Genomic DNA, 21,111 nt, shown 5'->3' with positions numbered 1-21,111 from the left:
TACACCTGAACATCAGCAGGAGAGGACTCTTTAAAGTAGAGACACTACATACTGATATACACCTGAACATCAGCAGGAGAGGACTCTTTAAAGTAGATACACTACATACTGATATACACCTGAACATCAGCAGGAGAGGACTCTTTAAAGTAGAGACACTACTGATATACACCTGAACATCAGCAGGAGAGGACTCTTTAAAGTAGAGACACTACATACTGATATACACCTGAACATCAGCAGGAGAGGACTCTTTAAAGTAGATACACTACATACTGATATACACCTGAACATCAGCAGGAGAGGACTCTTTAAAGTAGAGACACTACTGATATACACCTGACCATCAGCAGGAGAGGACTCTTTAAAGTAGAGACACTACATACTGATATACACCTGAACATCAGCAGGAGAGGACTCTTTAAAGTAGAGACACTACATACTGATATACACCTGAACATCAGCAGGAGAGGACTCTTTAAAGTAGAGACACTACATACTGATATACACCTGAACATCAGCAGGAGAGGACTCTTTAAAGTAGAGACACTACATACTGATATACACCTGAACATCAGCAGGAGAGGACTCTTTAAAGTAGAGACACTACATACTGATATACACCTGAACATCAGCAGGAGAGGACTCTTTAAAGTAGAGACACTACATACTGATATACACCTGAACATCAGCAGGAGAGGACTCTTTAAAGTAGAGACATTTAATACTGATATACACCTGAACACCAGCAGGAGAGGACTCTTTAAAGTAGAGACACTACTGATATACACCTGAACATCAGCAGGAGAGGACTCTTTAAAGTAGAGACACTACATACTGATATACACCTGAACATCAGCAGGAGAGGACTCTTTAAAGTAGAGATACTTAATACTGATATACACCTGAACATCAGCAGGAGAGGACTCTTTAAAGTAGAGACACTACATACTGATATACACCTGAACATCAGCAGGAGAGGACTCTTTAAAGTAGAGACACTACATACTGATATACACCTGAACATCAGCAGGAGAGGACTCTTTAAAGTAGAGACACTACATACTGATATACACCTGAACATCAGCAGGAGAGGACTCTTTAAAGTAGAGACACTACATACTGATATACACCTGGACATCAGCAGGAGAGGACTCTTTAAAGTAGAGACACTACATACTGATATACACCTGGACATCAGCAGGAGAGGACTCTTTAAAGTAGAGACACTACATACTGATATACACCTGAACATCAGCAGGAGAGGACTCTTTAAAGTAGAGACACTACATACTGATATACACCTGAACATCAGCAGGAAAGGACTCTTTAAAGTAGAGACACTACATACTGATATACACCTGAACATCAGCAGGAGAGGACTCTTTAAAGTAGAGACACTACATACTGATATACACCTGAACATCAGCAGGATATGTCCTTTTTGTTCTGCTATTGTATTATATATAGACATTTTATTTATTTATCTTGTATTTTATACCTTTCTTATTCTATATTTAGCTTGTTTCATGTTGTATGTGTTTCTATTGCAACATATCTTGTGAAGCACTTTGAATTGCCTTGTGTTGAAATGTGCTCTCCAAACACACTTCCCTCGCCTCACTACAGACTCACCTGTATGTGTTCCTCAGGGCGGTGTATAAGGATGCAGACCTCTACCTGCTGGACGCACCCTTCACACACCTGGACCTGGTGACGGAGAAAGAGATCTTTGAGAAGTGAGTACGATCCCAACAGAGAGGCTTTCATGTGGAGGAGCTTCAAGGTCAAGGTTATCTGTTGTTGTCTCAGACACACTGAAACCCTCTCAGGAAACGGGAGGCGAGCAGAAAGGGAATTATGCTTTGATGATGTGTGGACTTTGGCATCCTTCAGAGGAGGGAAGCATGCAGAGATCATTGCTGGATGAACCTGAACTAATTAGGATAATAAAATAGCTTCCATGGAGAGAATGAATACCAGTAGATAAGCTGAGATGTGCTACTTCCCAAAAGCAAGTATTAAAGATTCAATATTAAAGATTTAAAGGTGTTAGTATGATCAATGCAATAAAACAATGATGCAATTAAAATGCACGATTAAGTAAACTATGAACCTCAAAGATGGAATAAAATAAAACTGCTGTATCATGTTTTGATATATTAACATGTGAACTTCACTTTAGAAAAACAAATACAAAGTTGATACTAAAGTTTGTGGTCAATAAGTCTTTAGAAAATATTAAGGCACACAGTTTTGCAAACACTTTTAAAAAAGGGGCATGGTGCCTACACACACTTTACTTTTACACTTTGTGCTTCAAAAACTAAAACCATACAACAAATAAATAATGAAAACAATACCTAACCCTCTCAATTCCTCAGAGCAATACAATTTGTAATAAAAAGCCTTAATAATCAAAAACATTTAAGCAATGCAAGAACGATACAGGAACATGTTTAACTATGTTCAGATTATAAATACATTCTGTATACTGTACATATATAAAAATACTAAATAAATAAAAAACGAATCCTGAGAATTAAATAAACAAAGGACGGAAACAACAAGAATAAATACATTTGGATTAAAAGCCAAGTGGCTATTCTTTAAAACATTTGACACCTTAATCTTTCTGTTTTTCTTTTTTATAAATGAAAATACGTTAATTTAGGAATCACGGCTGATCTTACTATATATTTGTATTACAGTGTTCTTAATATAGTACGCTATCCGTGTTATATTTTTGATTGTTATGTATTTAATAGAAATATATAATGTATACATTTTTGGCACCACAACACCAAGTAAAATTCCTCGTACGCGTGAACCTGGTAATAAACCCGTTTCTGTCTGTCCTCCACAGATGTGTTTGCACCCGTATGGCCTCCAAGACGCGCATCGTGGTCACCAGCAAGTTGGAGCATTTAAAGCGAGCGGACCGGATCCTCCTGCTGCACAACGGAGACTGCTTCTTCTACGGGACGTTCTCCGAGCTGCAGGCCAAGCGTCCCGACTTCAGCAACCTGCTCCTCGGCATGGAGGCGTACGACAACTGCAACGCGGAGCGACGCAGCTCCATCCTCACGGAAACCCTCCGAAGGGTCTCCGTCGACGAAACCGCCGGCTTCAGAGGACCAGAAACTCTCCGGCAGTCTTTCCGCCAGCAGCAGCCGCCTGTCATTAACGGATCCCAAGGAGGTGACGGGTACCCGGAGAAACGCAAACAATCCCTCATCCTGAATCCTCTGGCCGCCGCTCGCAAGTTCTCCTTCATCGGGAACTCCCAACCAGAGATGGCAAAAGTACACACATCCTTTTCTCAAGTAGAAGTACAGATACTCGTGTTTACTCTGGTAGAAGTAGAAGTACTGACTAAACTTCTTTACTCAAGTAAAAGTAAAGAGGGCTTTGAAATGTACTTCAGTAAAAAGTACCCATAACTAGCAGCTGTTTTAAAGAGTACCTGACCTCCCTTTATATTAATAGAACAATAATGTCATTGTTAGCTAATGAATGTTTCCATGCTGAACAACGGCAACATGACAACGTTTCCATTGGTCCCTCTTCTTTGGAGAAGACCAGGAAATGATGGATACACGGATCGTGTTCAAATCAATAGGCACGCAATGACTCTAAATAATAATGATCACGCACCAAACACACATTCAGACTAAAGGAACCAGCTGTTTGGGAAATGAGAGAAGTAGAAAGTACAAGTATTTGTGTTCAAAATGTAAGAAGTAGAAAGTACAGGTATTTGGGTTCAACATGTAAGAAGTAGAAAGTACAGGTATTTGGGTTCAACATGTAAGAAGTAGAAAGTACAGGTATTTGAGTTCAACATGTAAGAAGTAGAAAGTACAGGTATTTGGGTTCAACATATAAGAAGTAGAAAGTACAGGTATTTGGGTTCAACATGTAAGAAGTAGAAAGTACAGGTATTTGGGTTCAACATGTAAGAAGTAGAAAGTACAGGTATTTGAGTTCAACATGTAAGAAGTAGAAAGTACAGGTATTTGGGTTCAACATATAAGAAGTAGAAAGTACAGGTATTTGTGTTCAACATGTGAGAAGTAGAAAGTACAGGTATTTGGGTTCAACATGTAAGAAGTAGAAAGTACAGGTATTTGAGTTCAACATGTAAGAAGTAGAAAGTACAGGTATTTGTGTTCAACATGTAAGAAGTAGAAAGTACAGGTATTTGGGTTCAACATGTAAGAAGTAGAAAGTACAGGTATTTGAGTTCAACATGTAAGAAGTAGAAAGTACAGGTATTTGTGTTCAACATGTAAGAAGTAGAAAGTACAGGTATTTGTGTTCAACATGTAAGAAGTAGAAAGTACAGGTATTTGAGTTCAACATGTAAGAAGTAAAAGTAAATAGTCGTGGAGTAAAGTACTGATACCAGAACAATGAACTTAAGTACAGTAACAAAGTATTTGTACTCCACTACTTCCCACCTCTGCTCCCAACAGACTGCTAGCACCACCATAGAGGACGGTGTGAGGGAGCTCGCAGAGAGGAAGTTCTCCATGGTTCCCGAGGACGACCAGGTGGAGGAGGTTCTCCCCAGAGGGAACCTGTACCACAACGGGCTGCAGCACCTCAACGGGCAGCGCAGGCAGTCGGTCCTGGCCTTCATCACCAACCCTCAGGGCCACGAGAGGCGCGAGCACATGCAGTCGTCCTTCAGGAAGAAGCCGTCCGTCACGCCGCAGTGCGACCCGGCGCCAGAGCGCGACATCTACGCCCGCCGCCTCTCCAAAGACAGCGTTTACGACATCAGTGACGACGTGGACGAAGAGGACATGGAGGTAGAGATTTGTTACACTACTCATTTTTGATCCAAAGCGAGTTTGAAGAAGTGCAATTAACCTTGAAAAACTTTTGAAAGAACATCCATAACATTCATCTGTTTGCAACTCGTATACATCAATATTCCAATTACTTGTATATAGACTATTCTGCACTGTTTCTATTATATTCAATATTATTTTATTTACCTGTATTATTTTATCTGTGTTATTGTGTTGCACTGTTGGAGGAGTCTGTGACCTAAGATTTTCATTGATCAAATCAAATCAAATCAAGTTTTATTTATATAGCACATTTATAAACGATTTTTGGTGGAGCCAAAGTGCTGTACATATAATAAAAATAGCCTACAGTAGAGACACTTTACAGCAAATACAACAGCACAGATTGTTCAGAATATCAGTATGAGAAAAACGACACCCTCTGTCCTTAGACCCTCTGTCCTTAGACCCTCTGTCCTTAGACCCTCACATCGTTCAAGGAAACACTTCCAGAGAAAACCCACAGTTTAAGGGGAACATGGGAGAAACCTCAGGGAGAGCAACAGAGGAGGGATCCCTCTCCCAGGACGGACAGACGTGCAATAGATGCCGTGTGTAAATCGAAGAGATAATACATTTTACAGCATATAGACCGAATGTTAGGAAATGCATGCGTCTGTAATAAGAAGATGAATCCACGAGGATGTCAGCTACAATCCTGTGGAAGCCATCAGGGAAGCAGCATGGCGAGACCCAAGGCAGGACCGCAGAGACAGGTTCAGCCACGACCCGAAGTCCACGACTTAATCCAGAACTCAGGATAGAGGATCCAAGACACAGGACTACAGCAAGAGGATCAGCCTCGACTCCGGTTCCCGGCGTAGATATAGACACAAAACAAGAACAAATGTGGCTGGGTTAATCGGAACAAGAGAATACACAGACACAGACAGACAGACGGAAGAACAAGCACTCCCTTAGAATAGGTTGAGGGCAAAGGGTAGCAAGTAAGAGAGTAAGAAACATAGGTGGAGAGGCACACTCAGGGAACAAGGTCCCCACTGGAGCCTTAGTTGGAAATTGATGAGAGATAGGGAGGTACGCTGTGTCTACGAATCGTAACACTCCCCGGCCTGTCTAAGCCACTCTACAAACCGTTTCCCTCTAATAAAACTCGAGAGGTTAGAGAGGGAAAAGGTCCTGGGTAAAAGTTATTCTTGATAAGAGAAGCCTAGAAGGCCAGAGAGAAAAAGTAAGTTTTAAGTGTTGATTTAAAAACCCCCAGGGTCTGAGCCGACCTCACATGGAGGGGCAGAGTGTTCCAGAGCCTGGGGCCCGCTGCTGCGAATGCTCGGTGCCCTCGGGTTTTGAGCCTGGTCTTAGGCACTATCAGCAGCAGCTGATCAGCCGACCTTAAGGCTCTGCCTGGGGTGTAGCGATGGAGGAGTTCGGCTACATAGGCCGGAGCCAGCCCATTTAGGGCTTTGAAAACAAATAAAAGGATTTAAAAATCTATTCTGAACCGAACTGGAAGCCAGTGCAATGAGGCCAGAATTGGGGTGTCTGGCCTTAAAGCTTTTTAAACGGAAGGTTTTACCGAAGTGCTTCACAGCCACATAACATTATAATAAAATATAATATTACAATAATAGATAAAAGGCACACATAAGAATAGATAAAAGGCACATAAGGGCTATGGACAGACAAATAAAAGCATACAAATCGATGAAACGGCTCAAACTGACTCGAAAGCGAGGGAAAAGAGGTGGGTCTTCAGGCGACAATTTGACATGGGGGGGGGGGCAGGTCGTTCCAGAGCCTGGGGGCTACCGCTGAGAAGGCTCGGTCTCCCCTGGTCTTTCTCTTTGTTTCAGCAGCAGCTGATCAGCTGACCTCAAAGAAAGTCCCAGGCTCTTTTTAAAGTGTAATTTACAATAATAAAATACGTAAAACAGGTCAAGAAAATAGTGCAAATGGCAAAATGGTGTAAGTAGCATGAGTGGACAGATTTTGATCTTTGTATGTTTTTCATAGATAATGTGAATATCGATCCCTCTCGCCGTAGCAGTCAAAACAATCACAATTAGTCTATATTTACCAAATCGTGAACCCTAAGGCATACACTATCAGTATGAGAAGACACATTTGAATGTTTGGGTTTCCACAACAAAGCTGTCTATTTGCTTGACCCTCAATTTGTCTTCATCTTGTGAAACCCAAAAAAAACGGTCTTGATTTTGTGGCAGAAAAACCGCTTCGTCGGGTTCCCTAGGTAGCTGATAGTATCTGTACGGTGAATGAGTATTTGTGTTTCCTCGCAGCAATGCTTCGCAGATGAGCGTGAGAACATCTTTGAAACTACCTCATGGAGCACTTACCTGCGCTACATCACCACCAACAGGAGCTTAGTCTACGTCCTGTTCTTCATCGTCTTCGTCTTCATCATTGAGGTAAAATACACCCTTTGATCTCATTCATTTTTGTAATTATGTTAACTCGCAATAAATATCTCTTCTTTTCATTTCATTACAGGTTGCTGGTTCAGTCATTGGCATTTTCCTCATTACTGAGTAAGTGTCATGTTTCACCTTAAAGAGACCCCTGTCTGTATTTCCAGTATTATCGTTTCATGTTTTGTTTTTCGTGACAGAAGTACGTTTTAATTTACATTTTGAAGATGTTTGAGAAAGACATTTTCATAATTTTTTTAAATAGTTCTATATAATTGCTATTGCAGAACATTGAAAACGTTTTTTTTTTAATGTTCCCGTTCTATATCTCAAATGTCTGGTCGGGGACTTGAACCGGCAACCCTACGGCTCCCAGTCCAAGCCCCTACAGTCACTAGGTTCAAGTCCCCGACCAGACATTTGATATTTGTGATATAGAACGGGAACTTTAATATGGAGTGTGGACTGCTACTTGGAGAGGTCCCAGTTCACCTCCTGTCCTGCCGTGGTGCCCTTGAGCAAGGCACCGGACACCCCCCTCACTCCCATTGCTCCCCGGGCGCTGTACAATAGCTGCCCACTGCTCCTAGTACTAGACTCCTGGTACTAGGATGGGTTAAAAGCAGAGAACACATGCCACTGTGTGCTCTGCATGTGTGACCATTACAGAGGGTTTCCTCCCTCCTAATTCTTCTTCTACAGATGCTGCATGTGTCCTAAACGCTTAAACCTCTGACACATATTAAAATACTTTTCTTGTTAGTCTTGCCAAATTGTGAAAGCACTATGAGCTGCATCCTCTGTATGAGAAGTGCTGCTTTTTCAGGCTAAAATACACTTTTTATTTATTATTGTCTTTATTTAAAAATAATTATGTTTTACAATTATTTCCATTATTTGTAATGTTATTCATTGTTTCCTATTTCCCTATTATTTTACTGTCTATTTTTTAAACTTTTGTATTATATTACTGAACTTTTTTCTCTTGCTTTTTTACCATTATTAATATTTATAATCCTTGTGCACCACAGTGAGATCTGGAGGGACAGCACTAACCCTTCGTCTCCGAACTACATCGACGAGCAGCCGCAGAACGCCTCGTCGCCGGCCACCCACCTGGCTGTTATCGTCACGCCGACCAGCGCGTATTACATCATCTACATCTACGTGGCGACGTCGGAGAGCGTGCTGGCGTTGGGTTTCTTCAGAGGACTTCCTTTGGTGCACACGTTACTCACCGTGTCCAAAAGACTCCACGAGCAGATGCTGAGCGCCGTGCTGCGCGCCCCCATGGGCGTGCTCAACACCATGAAGACAGGTCAGGGCTTTTAATTTGGGGATTTATGTACAGTAGGTTATATTCATTCAATTTAACACAAAACAACAACAACAGCGGCAGACAACATTTACATGACATCATTCTAAAATGTATAATTAAATACAGGAGACATCAACTAACAGGATATTATGTTTGGATAGATTAGATATACTTTAATTCATCCCAATTTGTTAGCTTTTTTGTTGCAGCAGAAGATAAACAAGGCATTGCAGCTGAATTAGAAATTAAATAACATAGAAAATAAACAGTGAATATATACTCAAAGGTCACCTACCATGCTATCTGTAGGTAATAGCATAGGTCTCAGATATATATAAATATATAGAAAACACGTCTATGAAGTGTTTTGCTCAAAATACCAAACAGATCATTCTAGCCATGCCTCATATCCCTCTATTTCACTTCCTGTTTCAAAAGTGCTGATTTGGGGATAAAGCTTTAAAAAAAATGAAAATTGATAATAAAAATTAAAAAGAAGGGGTCTGAGCTCATGCGGGACCCGGCAGCTACCGTCTAAACTAAATGCTGCCGTGATGAAACGCCATATCATGGATTATCAAGGATTCTCTCTGAAACAGTCTGGAGCTCAAAGGCTTTCTCTCTTGCCGGTTATACCACAAGGTGAGTTCCTTTTTACTTCCTGCTTCTTCACACACATGCTCTCCAGTACAGGTTAGCTCTGAGTGTTAGCGATGCTAATGTAAACACCGACCATATTACGTCCAAAACAGTCGGGCATTGTTTCTGATAGCAACGTTTCTGATTGGGCCGTGGGTCCACATTTCAGATATTACGTCATATCGGACGCAAATCTGGATCAGCTCCGTTGTTCCCCGTTTTTAGAGATTTGGGTACGGAGGAAAAGAGAGAGGGTTTTATTTTCTGACGCTGCGTGAGTTCCCCGACACACCGGGGACACATAGTTATGTATATAAGACATCAACAAGTGCATATTGCACGATAGGTCTCATTTAAATTCAAGTGAATACAGTCAATACAAATACATGCACACAATGATAATAATAGCAATAATACAAAATAAGAATACAAAATAATATATATATTAATAGATAAATGCACCCTAAAAAAACACATGTTTACTTTTACTCATGTTTCAATGCTTCAGACATGTAGGGCTTTCTGTTTGTTCTGAACAGTGTGTATTCATCTGTTTGTGTTAACCACGTCTATTTGGCTTTATAAAATACCATACCAATGTTGTCTATATTTACTATAAGGATTCTCTAAATGTTTTCGATGTGTTTTGTCCTCGTGCAGGCCGGATCATGAACAGATTCACAAAGGACATGGCCACCATCGACGACATGCTGCCTCTGGTGCTGTTTGACCTCATTCAGGTATTTAAACAATGTAATGGATGACATCATCAGGGGGTCCGCGGGGTCTTAAAAAGTATTAACAGTTGATAAATCAATTTAGCGAAAATGAAGGCTATTAAAAAGTATTAAACGGCATTTTCCAAGGTGTTACATTGTGTAGCTTGTTTTCAATAAGTATATAAATGGTCCAAAGAGGTTGTATTCTACAGTCTGCCTGAATGTAATCATTGCGTAGGTGTGTAGTGTGATTCTGTGTAGTTTATTTATGGCATCCCGTTGGGTTTGACGTCATCTGAACAGGACATCGCACGCTCACTGCTTGATAGCGCGAAGGTCCGATTACGCCGGTTGCTAAGCAACATCGTTATGGGGAAATGCAAGTCTGCGTCCAAATGGTTGGAAGATAAGGAGGAAGGACAATCAATACTGTATATAGTCAATGTGAGGTAAAGTGTGTCGCCAAGGTAACCGGTTAGAACTCCAAGTGGCGATGAGGTCTTAAAATGTATGGGAAGGGTCTTAAAAGGTCTTACATTTGACTTCAGGATTCCTGCATATACCCTGATAATGCAACATGGTATTTAGCCTAAGTTGGGATCAGTCTATCTTTACACATCCTAAATTCAAAAAAGGTTTTAGAGAAATAAAACGTAGAAGGCTCACTCAACTGTAAACAAGCTCTAGATGACATGCTCACAGTCAACTCAAAAACTCCAAAATGTATACAGAAAAAGTAAGTACTGGAATGTTGATAGGAATTCCTGGGAGCCTATATGAGAAGCCTTTGCAGAGCGGGTGGCTTCAGGCGGATCATTTCATTGATTAAACATAAGTAGGTATTTTCTTTGATTAGGACCGACTTGTTGTTTCAGCTCACATTGATCGTAACGGGAGCCATCTTCACCGTGTCCATCATACGGCCGTACATCTTCCTCGCTGCCATCCCATTGGCCGTCATCTTCGTCATGCTCAGAAAATACTTCTTAAGAACCGGGCAGCAACTCAAGCTGCTGGAGGCTGAAGGTGAGAGAGGGGGGGGGGGGGGGGGGGGGGGGATTATATGTGTGTGATGGGCATTGTGCTATTACATGACAGGATGGGTTCAACTACTCCTTTGTGTCACTTTGAAGAGAATTTACCACCAGAAAGGACTACAAAAATGGCTGACCTTGTCATATAAAAATGTAAATCCCATGTAAATATTGCTAAAAATACTGCGTTTTCCTTAAATGTCGAATGTGATAATGGGAATTTTCCCCTGTTACCTTAAACTGTTTTACAAATGCATTAACATGTAACAAAAACACTACAAGGGTTTAAAAAGTATTGGTACTAGCTACAAGTAGTGCTACAGAACATATTTCCTCCATAAATACCACAATTACAATGCTTTCCTGTGATGCTATTTCAAATCTAAAACCCCAATTAACCCCTGAAGATAAATCAGGTGTTATATATTGATAAAAGTGAAAGAAGAAATCGGAGATGAAATGGCCAACGTTCAGGAAAAGTGAAAACATGACAAAACTAAAACAGAGGAAAAGTTATGAGTCATCATAACTGAGGCATGGCTGGAGCAAAGGGGTCAAAGGTCACACTGTGGAGAACAAAAACATGACACAGGACGTGATGCCTATATTAATAACAAAGGGCTGTGTCCTCCCTTGTGTAGCACGTAGGCCTTTTTTGAATATTTATTTTAATTGTTTTTGCTTGTTTCAATTCCTCGTGGCGTCATGGGAGAACTCCTCACATTATTTGAAAGTTCAGAAATCCACAACCAGAGGACGGGAAGAGGTCGCCGCACTGCTGTGTTTGTGTTTTTTGGACTTCCTTGCTCCTCTCACTTCAATATGCTTTTCGTGAATAGCGGCGAGGCGTTTCCCGGAGCGCTCAGAGCACGTTGGGGTCGGAGAGAGATGATCCGCGCTGGGATTTCCTCCGACCCCATCCTGCTGCTGCATGTCGGACAAAACGCAGTGGAAATGATGTGTGTTAGTCACTCAAATGTTCTTCACTCCTTCAGCAGTGTTGATTTACTCGTATCACTAAAAGATACCCCACATGCAGCCCTCAAACTGAAGCAGAGTGAACGTAGCTGCACCACAGACTGAAGCAGGAAATACACACCATAAAACAAGTACAAGTAAAAACAATAGACAATTTAAAAGCAATAGAGAAGAGGTGGGTTTGAAGAAGCGATTTAAAAGCAGGCAGTGTGGCGGCCTGTCTGATGTGCAGGGGCAGATCGTTCCACAGTGTGGGAGCCGCTACAGAGAAGCAACGGCCCCCTCTGAGCTTTGACTTGGTTCTGGGCGCATTCAGGAGCAGTTGATCCGCTGACCTGAGAGGGCGGGTGGGCGTGTAGGGGTTGTAGCCGCTCAGAACGATATGGTGGGGTCATGCCATTTAGGGATTTCTGCTTTGGACAGATTTTTAGCAGCCTATCAATCACAACCATTTATCTGCAATGGCTGCATTTGACTGTACAGTTGAGCACTATTGAAGCTTTTTAAAAACAACCAAGATGGCTGCGGCCGATGTGGGGCTGCTGAAACAGCTATGACGTTAGTATTGAATTAGTTGGATGGTATATGGTAAGGAAATAATGTAGAATAGAATAGAGCATAATCCTTTATTGTCATTATGCAGTTACAATGAGATGAGTAGAGCTACTCCTTTTTTAAGATGCCATCAAAAATAAAAATAAAACAAACAAGAGACGTAAAACATTCAGGAGAAGACAACATACAAACAACAAGCATTCATACTTCAATATGTATCATTAATCAACACATTTTCAATCGCTCCTTCATAACGATGTTGTACTTTTAATTTGTTTACTTGGATTGCCCTCTATTCTTCCTGGGGTACACTTAGGGTGTTTCTCAATGTCGAGGACGCTTCCTTGGTAGGGCATGTCTCCCGAGTCACTTCCTTCAGAAGCTAGGCAAGAGTCCATCCTGGCATTCGGAAAAACAAAGAATGGAACAGGCTAGCAAGTGTTACTTACATTTTCCGCCACAGATTTTGGGAAATTGGTCCGTGCGCAAAGCATTGTGGGGATTTTAAGACCACGGAGGATACACATGTGCAGCCTCGAAATGTTTCGCTACGAAGGACGCCGGGCTCGGTAGAATTCCAAGGAGTCTGGACATTGGAACAGTCCTTCGGCGGCACTCGATGACGTAGCATCCTTGAAATAGTGGCTCTGGAGCAGCCTTCCTTGACATTGAGAAACACCCTTATAAACAATACAAATAAAACAATGTTAAAGAAGAAAAGACAAATCAAACAAAACACAAGGTGATATTTGTATGTGGTATTTATTCTACACAGGTTGTGCTATTTGCAGTACTTTTGTGGTCAATGGTTGAAGGGCTAGTTATTGTACAGATCTTATGAGCTACTTAGAAGATTAACATTGTGTTTGTGGGGCCAGTGAGCGATAAGACAAGCGGTTTGATTGGCTAGAACTTGTACTGGCATATGATTTGATCGGCTGACGCTTCCGTCGAAGCTTCAAAAGTTGAACATTGCTCAACTTTTGAAGCGAGCAAAGCTAAGCGACGGAACCGCAATGCAGTTCGGCAAAGCGTGACGTCACCCCGTTCAAAGTGAATGGGCAGAAGCATTGAAGCTTCAACGCACGCCGCCGTGTGGACGGGCCGTAAATCGCCAGAACGCCAACACCTCCTCATCACTCCACCGCTCCCATGTTTTCTTTTGTGTTGCCATAGGTTATTCCGTTAGTGCGCGGGGCTAATGCTAATGCTAAAAATGCTAATGCCAGCAAATACAATGGCGGCTTCACAAACGGGGCGTGGTTTGCAATTCGCCCAGCCAATCAGAAATTGGTACTTTTTTCTCCGCAGGAAAGTACCACCTCTCTAGGAGGGACTGAAAGGGGGGGAAAAGTTCTCATGAACCAAGTTCTCTTTTTGGTGTGAACGCAAAATCCCAGGAACTATCGGAATTAAAGGGGAAAAGTACTCCGGTGTGAAAGCGCCTAATGTTAAACAAAAAATTATGGTGGCCTACAATGGAAACACTCCTCTGTTTTCTCCCTTTGATTCCTCAAATCTCCAGGATTAACAAAGCAACATTTGTAATTTGTTGGATCTACTGCCCCTTTTTTCATCCAGCTCTGATTAGCTTTCAGTAGCAGCAGAAGATTCCTGTTTCACTTTTACATATCTCGTGTTTAATCAGAGCCATATACGCTCACTTGTCTTTTCTCTCTACACTTGATAAAAAACAAAAACATTGTAAAATATTCTCTCGATGACCCTAAACAATAAAGTCAGACTGAAGCATCCTTTGTGCTCCAGTCAATCCTCTCAGTAGACACAGAGCTGAATCCAGATCACGCTGACGGCTCTTTGAGCAGGTTTTCTCTCACTGATCCTGTGGTTATGTTCAATGTTTGTGTTTCATGTATTGTGTCCTGATAGTTGTCTGTTGATGTTACACATGGAGCTGCTGTGATGCGAGTCACATTTCAGGCTCGATCTGACCATTAAAGTAATATTGTATCGTATAAGTATTCCCTCTTGCTCTCCTTCAGCTCGCAGCCCGATCTTCTCCCACCTCATCATCTCTCTGAAAGGGCTGTGGACGATCCGAGCGTTCGGGCGTCAGACGTACTTCGAGACGCTCTTCCACAAAGCGCTGAACACTCACACGGCCGCCTGGTTCCACTACCTGTCCACGTTGCGCTGGTTCCTCTTCCGCTGCGAAATGATCTTCGTCCTCTTCTTCACCGCCGCCGCCTTCATCGCCGTGGGAACCAACAGTGAGTGAAAGGAGGGGAAACAGATATGGGTTGCACGGTTACATTCAGCGTTTTTATGAGATAATCAGACTTTTCTCAGCATGACATTGGATTCAATAAGCTTACCTTTGAATAGTAACTTATATTTCTTGACTTGGTTTATCCGTACGTATGTACTTTAGTCAAAATGTGTTTCTTTACAGGCAGTATACGTGACGAACAAACAAAGAAAAATGCCTTATTTTAGCCTTTAAATCCAAAAACAGGGTGTTTTTTATGGCTTTTTTTACATAAATGAAGTTATAAAATAGTTTAAAAATAGTAAATAAATATACATTAATATATATATATTCATGAATGAGTAGTATTTTGGGTGAATACTGACCGATAAGGCAAGTAGAAAAACATGGATTTATTCTGCAAATTGACTAAAACGTCTGTAAATGAGGGTAATGTCATTTTGGCGGTGAAGCCTTTTAAGGAATCAAGCAGCAGTTTGTAGGGGCCATGTTGAATTTCCAGTACGTTAGCGAGTCAGTAAACACCTTATTATTTCCTCTGAGTGTATCGAGTGGAGAAGAGTCTTATCTGTGTGTTACAGTGTGTGTGGCGTCAGATTTCAGGATCATAACACACAGGCCTTCAATGAAAACTGATCAAAAGAGTTGGAACGCCACCGGATAAAATGTCATGTAGGAAAGGAAGCACACACACACACACACACACACACACACACACACACACACACACACACACACACACACACACACACACACACACACACACACACACACACATATATATAAACATGTGTTGTTGCGTCACAGCCTGTGTTTATGTAAGGAGCAGATTAAAGGGTCATTTCACAGCTCATTATTTCCAATAGAGCGAGTCGCAGAGCTTCTTACCTGACTGCTGCTGTGACATCAGAGAGCAGCTGTGATTGGACAATATTGTTGAGTGTGTGTGTGTGTGTTTGTGTTTCTCAGAGGACAAACCAGGGGAGGTTGGCATCATCGTGGCCCTCGCTATGCTCATCCTGGGGACTTTCCAATGGGCTGTCATCACCAGCATCACTGTGGATGGACTGGTATGTGGTTAACACAAAGATTATTCAAAAACATTTGAAAACTGCTTTACATTAAAGGTGAACAACATTGTACTATTGACGTACTAATAGTGTAGTATATAAATAATGTTGAATATGATGAAATACATTATTAAATGAGAACAAATATTAGTCATAGTATGTTTAAAAGCGACAAAACTAAATGTACTAAAACTAATTTAAAGACACACACACACACACACACACACACACACACACACACACACACACACACACACACACACACACACACACACACAGGACACAGCTGTCATCATTTACATCATAGGAAGACACTGCTGTTCTTATGTTCTTAAAATACCGTACATTCAATGGCCAGGCAAGATTGTGTTAAGCGTTATACACACACACACCACACACACACACACACACACACACACACACACACACACACACACACACACACACACACACACACACACACACACACATACACACACACACACACACACACACACACACACACACCACACACACACACACACACACACACACACACACACACACACACACATACCATGTATACATCACTTCAGGGGACATTACATTGACTTACATGCATTTCCTGGAGACTTATCCTAACCTTAACCATAACCAACACATGCCTAACCCTAACCCTAATCCTAACCAAGTCTTCACCCTAAAATTAATGATTCCCCTCATGGGGACCTCCATTTTGTCTCCATGAGGGAAGCCAGTCCCCACACGTGACTGTGTAAACAGATTTAGGTCCCCACAAGTATAGTAATGCTAGGACACACACACACACACACACACACACACACACACACACACACACACACACACACACACACTGATGACAATGTAAATCCAATGTTTAAAAGGGTTTATTAAGATATAAAGGTGGAGAAATGTAATAACAAAAGACCACTTCATCGCAAATATATTTTCTGCTCCAAACGGCAACAGCTGTGTTTTTTAAATGTTGTTGCAATGAGGTCCATTTGAGTACACTATGTACACATTGTTCAGGGTTATTCAAGAGGGGCGATAGAGTGAAACCTGGGACATAAGATAAGAACAATTGCACATTTACAAGAAAAATTAAGGAAATGTTTTGGATATTTAAAAAAGATAACAGTCATTTCAATATCTTTGAGAATATACATTAGTGCAAGACTTTTGTATTCTTGATGTAAAGCACTTTGAATTGCCTCAGTGTCTGAAAATATGCTATATAAATAAACGTTACCTTACCTCTCAGATGCGTTCTGTGGACCGGGTGTTCAGGTTCATCGACCTGCCGCCAGAGGAGCCCATGCCGGGGAAGTCTGGAGGTAAAGGAGGCCCCGACCTGGTCATCGATAACCCTCACGCTCAGGACTGCTGGCCCAACCGCGGACAGATGGACGTCCAGGGCCTGACGGTGAAATACACGGAGGCCGGGCGCTCGGTCCTCAGCGACATCTCCTTCTCTGTGGAGGGGGGGCAGAGCGTGAGTCCTGAGGGGGTTTTATTCATTATACTCACAACCAGTTACAGAGCTGAATGGTGTACATTTTATAAGAGCTGAAGTCAATTTAATCGGAATCAAGTTTGTTACCAGGTACATGCAAGGAGTTTGCTTTTGAGTCTGGTGGTGCAAACATAAACAATCTAAGAAAACATTTTGTAGGAGTAGGTCAAAAATAAGTATTTTTAAGAAGGCAAGTATTTACACCAAATTAAAATAAACTAAATACCTAAATAACTGCTAGAATCCACTTCAAGACAATGGTACTTGCGTACCATGCTGCGAATGGATCTGGCCCTTCCTACATCCAGGACATGGTTAAACCGTACACCCCAGCGCGTGCACTACGCTCTGCATCAGCCAAACGACTCGCTGCGCCCTCGCTGCGAGGGGGACCCAAGTTCCCATCAGCAAAAACATGTGGGTTTGCTATCCTGGCTCCAGGATGGTGGAATGAGCTCCCCATTGACATCAGGACAGCAGATAGCTTACACACCTTCCGGCGCAGACTGAAAACTCATCTCTTTCGACTCCACTTCGAGCGATAGAACTATTAACAAAGCACTTATATACTAATAAAGGGCTGGCTTATCTATAGCCAGTTGAGAAGCACTTGAAATGTTTTGGCTCTATGAAACCTGATGTACTTTATGATTCTGTTTTCTTCAAGTTTGTATTTTGTTGGTCGAACGCACTTATTGTAAGTCGCTTTGGATAAAAGCGTCAGCTAAATGCAATGTAATGTAAAAAACAAAAAAAGGAGAATGAATATATGACAGTACAGTGCATTATATTTTAAAGTGGAGGGCTGTGCAGAAATGTGCAAAATACTGTATATTTAGTGAGCAAGAAGGGTGAGTATGTGATCGATACAGTTGGTGGGTAGAGATCAGTACAGTGTTTTAGGTTTTGAATAAAAAAACAAGGCGCTAGTTTACATATCGTGTGAAATGGGGCCACTGATAAGCCGTCTAAAGCTTTACAATAGGGGCCAAGACGCTAAACAGAAAGTATTTACATTACGAACACGTATAGAATTGGAGGGAGTTCATTTATTATATAACTATTTGTACAAGCTAGAAAACACCGAACACTAACCTACAGACTAATCTAATCCTAATTAGAGTACTAAATGTTCCTTTGTCTTTTATTAAATACCTTTTCTATTCGTATCAAAATCAGAATCAACCCCTCTGTCTCCCATCTTTTGGCACTGTTATAAAAGTAGAAAGACTTGGGAGAACATTGAAAAATGTATTCATCTGTGAGCTGTTTTTTTGGGGGGGGTAATACTGTACCCAACGTCATCTAACAGCACAACAACACTAAAGACCGTGGTGAGGCTGAAACAGTAAAGTTCTAATGAGAAAACCATGAGCTCAAAGTGTCTGAACCCCTCATGAGAGTTAGAGAGAACTGCAGACGTGATAATCCAACCGAGTCTCACGGCATTTCGTGTAATAGTCACAAAATGAATCCAATCTATTGACACGATTTTCCCATTTTTTTCGTGTCACACAGAACGATTTTAAAAGCAATGTATTTCTATTGGTAGTATTTTTCGTGCCTGCACCACTCCTTTTTGTCCGTTCGGGTCTTGGAAGACCGGAAGCTGTGTGGTTCATAAAAACATATTCTTACTCAATAACAAGCCACGATTGTTGTTTTTATTTTAAATCGTATAATGTCTGACTTTTTTTGTCGTCTGTGAGGAAAATAAATGGGGCTCAGAGTCTCAGAATACTGAAATCTGTATTTTTAAAATATTTTTTTACTTCTAATTTGTTATTATTTACATTGCTTTTAAAATGGTTCTGTGTGACACGAAAAAAATGGGGAAATGGTGTTGGTGAACACGAATCAATAGATTCATGTCGTGACTATAACACGAAATGCCGTGAGACTGTGTTGGATAATCATTATCTGAGTTTGACCCCTTTCACATCTATTGATCCAGAGTAGATAGAACATATTGATGAAAGCAGCATTATAACAATCGGGCAGAACATACATCACTCTCTATGTCTAGTATGTCCCCTTGATTTAACCTTTCTCTGACCCTTTAACTGCCTCAGACTGGTCAGTGTTTTAAAATCCAATAAGGCTTCAGGCATCTGTCTGCTGGCTTTCATTCATATCCCGTCACACATCCTTATGTATTTCCCCTTCATACAGAAAGGTATACGTTTCTAAACACCTCTTTTATACCTGCACAGCTCTGACACTTTATATACTGCACATTTAATTCTAGCAAAGCAAGCTAGCAAGTCTATCGAATTAGCTTAGCGCGTTAGCTTAGCGCGTTAGCTTAGCGCTTAGCGTTGCTAGTGCTGAACAAGCTAAACAAAAATGTAAGCAGCATATACAACATACTATTAATATTCCTTACATTACATACATAATGTGACGCTGTAAATAAGAGAAATTAATGTTATAACAGAAGCTTTACAACTTAAATCCTCAGTGTACCAGGCTACTTCATTTCAGCATCAGGAGAAACATAGCCACCATTCTCAATTAGTTCAGACCTCAGACTCAGAGAGATGGATGACTTTTATTTTTGTACCATTCTTATCCTGTGTGTGCTGTGACTTTAAATTAGGCTTTTTAATGAACTGAACATCTAAAAATTTGTGATTTATTTCCAGTAGTTTCATTATTTTCTGTTGTGTGTTGATTAAAATAGATTAAGTAGATTACGATAGATAGATAGATAGATGGATAGACAGACAGACAGATGGATAGATAGGTAGATTAAGCGTTTTGAGCACCAGGAAAAGTGCTGTATAAATAACGTGTATTATTATTATTATTAGATTGGTCTGCTGGGTCGGACGGGTTCAGGTAAAAGCACGCTTCTCTCCGCTCTGCTGCGCCTCGCCTCCACTGACGGAGAGATCTCCATCGACGGCGTCTCCTGGAGCTCCGTCTCCCTGCACACCTGGAGGAAGGCCTTTGGGGTCGTGCCGCAGGTAAAACTGACTCTCAACAACACACTGCATAAGAAAGGTTGCTTGTTTCAATTCAAATATTGGCAGGAAAATCTTGAAAGGTGAATGAGACATACATTTCAACAGATTTCGATAAAGAGGTGCAGCCAGGAAACCACAAAAAATGATTTAAAATGGGTTATTGTTAAGAATTCACCATTTAGAGTTGAACGAATTGTCATCTAAAGAGTTTTTACACCACAAATGTTCTTTTAGTTAAGTCTACATTATTGTGGATAAGACTCACCAATTTTGGGCAAAATGTGGTGCATTTCAAGGTCAAGACCTTTTCCGTTTTGTCAAAAATAAGTAAAATAAATTTGACTTAAAAAACAAACTTTACTGAGGTACAGAAACAAGTCCTGAAAGCCAATACTTGCTTTCATATTCATGGGTATTTTTTTAAAATGTGAATTATTTTGCCTTTGACCAACATACTGAACCACTACTCTTGAGTATATACGTATACAGTATATGTATAAATACTACATCATTTTTTATATTTCTGACTGATTAATTATATGTCGCTGGAACACACTTCAAAATCTCAATGCATGAAAATCCATTATTGCCATTGTGTCAAAAATGCTAAAAACAGTGTCAATGCAACCTGCCATATCCTCTGTGTGTTTTAAACAGAGAGTGTTTATCCTGACCGGCACTTTCCGGATATCTGGACCCTCACGGCCAGAGATGAGAGGAGGTGGAGCGTAGGAGGAGGGGGAGTGAATATCTCCGACTAATCTCCTCCTTCCTCCTCCTCAGCCTACTCCTCCTCCTTCTCCTCATCCCTCCTCCTCTCCTCCTCCTCCTCCT

The 21,111-nt window shown here is 41.1% G+C and overlaps 1 protein-coding gene across 1 annotated transcript in view; it reads left to right on the top strand.

Moving 5' to 3' along the window:
• The window catches only part of cftr (CF transmembrane conductance regulator), a 62,419-nt gene extending 41,410 nt beyond the window's left edge, over positions 1 to 21,009 (top strand). The window contains exons 13-25 of the mRNA XM_034208417.1: positions 1,653 to 1,739; positions 2,867 to 3,305; positions 4,479 to 4,817; positions 7,121 to 7,249; positions 7,332 to 7,369; positions 8,281 to 8,567; positions 9,867 to 9,946; positions 10,801 to 10,951; positions 14,496 to 14,723; positions 15,692 to 15,792; positions 17,057 to 17,287; positions 20,122 to 20,277; positions 20,935 to 21,009. Coding sequence (XP_034064308.1) covers positions 1,653 to 1,739; positions 2,867 to 3,305; positions 4,479 to 4,817; positions 7,121 to 7,249; positions 7,332 to 7,369; positions 8,281 to 8,567; positions 9,867 to 9,946; positions 10,801 to 10,951; positions 14,496 to 14,723; positions 15,692 to 15,792; positions 17,057 to 17,287; positions 20,122 to 20,277; positions 20,935 to 21,009 — 2,341 coding nt within the window. The remainder of the gene's footprint in view (positions 1 to 1,652; positions 1,740 to 2,866; positions 3,306 to 4,478; positions 4,818 to 7,120; positions 7,250 to 7,331; positions 7,370 to 8,280; positions 8,568 to 9,866; positions 9,947 to 10,800; positions 10,952 to 14,495; positions 14,724 to 15,691; positions 15,793 to 17,056; positions 17,288 to 20,121; positions 20,278 to 20,934) is intronic.
• Positions 21,010 to 21,111: the final 102 nt, after the last annotated feature.

Source organism: Gymnodraco acuticeps, unplaced genomic scaffold (assembly GCF_902827175.1).
Source record: "Gymnodraco acuticeps unplaced genomic scaffold, fGymAcu1.1, whole genome shotgun sequence".
NCBI classification, from domain to species: domain Eukaryota; kingdom Metazoa; phylum Chordata; class Actinopteri; order Perciformes; family Bathydraconidae; genus Gymnodraco; species Gymnodraco acuticeps.
The sequence above is the reverse complement of the archived record's forward strand: the minus strand, read 5'-3'. Positions and strand labels throughout refer to the sequence as shown.